Genomic DNA, 3,373 nt, shown 5'->3' with positions numbered 1-3,373 from the left:
AAACACAATATAACTACACTGCTGAGAAGATAAAAATGGAATTACTGAAATTCAGCAAGTCACTTAGTCAAGTTTATGTTAAAGAAACACTCATTAGTTAAAGAAAGAAAGAAACCATTGTTTTGCAATGATCAACACATAAAACAATAATCAGAAATAAAAAGGCAAACAATATTGAGATCATTAAAAAAAATGTATTCAGAGTTTGATATCAATAATTTTGTTTCAAATGTCACAGGGAAATAACTTGTCTTTCAACAATACTCTTCCTACAATCTGGAAGTCTAGTGAACTCCAGTCGAGCACGTTCCCTGGGTCGAGGATCAGGTTCTCCATGTACTCCTGGATCTCACAGGGGGACAGGATGTGGTCCCACATGTGGACATCAGACATCATGCCAACGAAAGTCTGCCTAAGTTCAAACGACCCACCATAGGAATCCTGATCCTACAGAGATTTACACACAGTGACACTGCTGTCATTTTAATCATATATATCATTTGAAGACATGCAACAAATCATAACAATATGATTTGTTGCAAATTAGTTGCAAACTTTGCAAACTTTTCTAACGTTGTTCCAAACCATGATCTTTTCCTAAACCCACCGAGGTAGTTTTTGTTCCTAAACGTACCAAAGTCTTTAGGGGAAAAAATAATGCCCCACATCAGTTATTGGCTAGCTAGTAGTGTGCTAGTAGTGTTTTACTATGTAGCAAAGTGCTAGCTAACTAGCCACCTAATCTGCATCAGTCATTAGCTAGCTAGTTGGCTAGTGTTTTGTGTCAGTTTTATTTCCCCCCAACAACAACATTTTAGTTAACAAAATCTTTTTTGGTGTATAGCCTACATATTTTTATAGTTAAAGAATCAATTTACACTGATGAGACAACTCAGCATTTTAAGGGAAGGTACTGCAATAGATTTTTGAACCCAACTTAAACTCTTGAGCTTTGAAATAAACTTTACAAAGTTTTGCCGACCTTTAATCTTTAGTTGAGATAATTTACTTCTCTTCTTTAGATAAGTTTGAATCTTTGGTTGCAGGCCCCTGGGTTAGAGTAAGAATATCAGGGTAAGACAGAGGCAGAGTAGAGCGAGCCCTGGACATCCAGGTCAAAGAATATTGCCAATTTTTTTGTTTTTCCTTCCAGGATAGGAAAGTCAGGACCCACCCTTCTCTGACTCTGACTGGCTAATACTCATTGCCTTTGTTGGTTTGGTTTGGTTTGGTTTGGTTTGGTTTAGGCATGAGGAGTGAGATTGGTTAGAGTTAGGGTAAGAATATCAGGATAAGCCAATCAGGGTCATGTCTGCAGCCACACTTGTGCAACTGTTATTGTAGCACAGAGCCAAAAGGGGCGGGGCTTAGGAAGGGCCAGTTGTTGTGTTGTGAGCCTTAGAGGTGCTGGGGGTGTGTTACCTTTGAACAGAGCCAGGTGTTTTCCTGCAGTCTTTGTGCTAAGTTTAGCTAACAGTGTGCTGACTCTACATATTTACTGACTGGTAGGCCATTGATCTTTTTTATAACTCTCAATGAAGAAGCTGATCAGTGTATTACCCATAATGTGGAACCATTTGTAAGGTGCTTAAATACTGTACCTGTCCTAAAACAATTATAATGGGTCCTTTGATGCTGGATCCAGAGCTGATGAATTTCATACTCGAGGGTTTTCCATCCAACCACACCTGTCCCAGCCCAGACGCAGAGTCCCACGTGGAACAGATTGAGTGCCACTTGTTCATTATGTAGTTCTGCCCTCCAAAAACTGCCACTCGATTCCTGACGTAGAGATCAATCTTATCATTTGATGCTTCTTTTGCAAGCAGGAAGCCGTTGATAGTAGAGGGAGTGGCCAAAGAGAAAAGGCTGTACTCTGTTTGGATGTCTGTGAAGAACCTGGTGGCATTACAAAAATATCATCATGCATGATGGTTTTTATTGTCAGATGTACAGTGTGTTGTTTCATTAATGCTGCTGTACCTGAGACAGAGGGTGACGGCCTCCAGGTCCTGTCTGGATGTAGTCAGCCTCACGTAGGCTGTATTGGTGTGTTCTGGGAAACTGAACATCTTACCTGACAGATCTGAAGAAGAGAAATTCAAGATCAGAATGTGAAATTAAAATTATATAATAACACCCCAAGTCTTGAAATTTTCAAACTAACAATACCTACTGATATCACAGGTGTAAAAATGTGCTATTATGAGAATCTTTGTTTTAAAATAGAGTTTATGAAACTTTTCATATGTGAAGTTGTGTCACATTTCCATCAACACCGTCAGATTTTTCCAAAAACATGATTTAATCAGGCATAAAAAGGGGTCAGCTACACCCTAAACCCTGGTCCTCAGGGACCCCTGCCCTGCATGTTTTAGATGTCTCCCTGCTCCAACACGCCTGATTCAAATGATCAGGTTGTTGTCAGGCTTCTGCAGAGGCTACCTAAAAGACCAGGTATAAAGGTTACAGACATTAAAAAATAAGCTCTTGTAAACCCAGTACTCTACTTTTCTGAGTGATTGTCATTCTGATATTCCCTTCACTTTGTTCAACATGTTTTTACCTTGAGGTCGAGCAGCACATACAGTCAGCGTCGCCAGTAGAAGCAAGAATGCCATCTAATACAAAGACAAACACACGAGGCAAAAATATAATAACTCATTTATGTTAATTTCCTGTTATTAAGTTGGCCTCCTTCACTATACAGTAAGGTAGAAAATGTTAAAGATGTTTGTATATAATACAGACACGTTAAGTTTGTCTATTTTACAGTGAATATCGTGCCTTGATCTTACCTTGAATGCAGCGTTAGGACGTCGTGTGCAACAGTGTGTGATTGTGAGTTTTATGCTTTGGCTGCTTCCTCATTGCAGTCATTGGCTCAATTTATGACTTCAGGTTTCATTTACCTGCAAAAGTTCAAGGCTAACTGAAGGCTCTTAAAACTGTCTAATGAGGTCAGTGGACTTACTGTGTCAGGGGTGTGGCCTTTCCAAAATTGTATTTTTAGCCCTTTGGGCTTGAATCCTAAATATATCCAGACTTATTCTTTCACATTAGACTGTTCACTGGCTCCTCTGATCTGATCTAACAGGTCAAACTGAACTTTATCTTTATTGCTGGTCACAGTCTAGACACTGATCGCAGCTCAATGATTTAGAAAGCTGCCCTGAGCCAAAGCTCGGGGTGACTGAAAGCATCAGTTTCCTGAAGTCTTATCTCTTCTCAGTGGTGATGCAGCTGATAAAGTTTGAAGTCTGGTTTCTGGAGGCTCGGAGAGGAAAAACAGACAAAACCTTAAATGAACTCTGTTTGAAAAAACATCATGTCGAGGCATGTGTTGAAAATGATCGGAATAAAACTGTTCCTG

At 39.6% G+C, this 3,373-nt stretch overlaps 1 protein-coding gene across 1 annotated transcript; it reads right to left on the bottom strand.

The window, feature by feature from the left end:
• Positions 1 to 211: 211 nt before the first annotated feature.
• LOC146314847 (mucosal pentraxin-like) lies at positions 212 to 2,882 on the bottom strand. The gene is made up of 5 exons (XM_084737304.1): positions 2,799 to 2,882; positions 2,567 to 2,621; positions 1,984 to 2,086; positions 1,602 to 1,899; positions 212 to 447 (listed from the first exon to the last, which is right to left on the bottom strand). The coding sequence occupies exons 2-5, from the start codon at positions 2,619 to 2,621 to the stop codon at positions 226 to 228; spliced, it is 678 nt and encodes a 225-aa protein (XP_084593430.1). The 5' UTR covers positions 2,799 to 2,882; the 3' UTR covers positions 212 to 225.
• Positions 2,883 to 3,373: the final 491 nt, after the last annotated feature.

Source organism: Lutjanus erythropterus, chromosome 15, assembly GCF_056507025.1.
Source record: "Lutjanus erythropterus isolate fLutEry1 chromosome 15, fLutEry1.hap2, whole genome shotgun sequence".
In the NCBI taxonomy this organism is placed as follows: Eukaryota; Metazoa; Chordata; class Actinopteri; order Lutjaniformes; family Lutjanidae; genus Lutjanus; species Lutjanus erythropterus.
The sequence above is the reverse complement of the archived record's forward strand: the minus strand, read 5'-3'. Positions and strand labels throughout refer to the sequence as shown.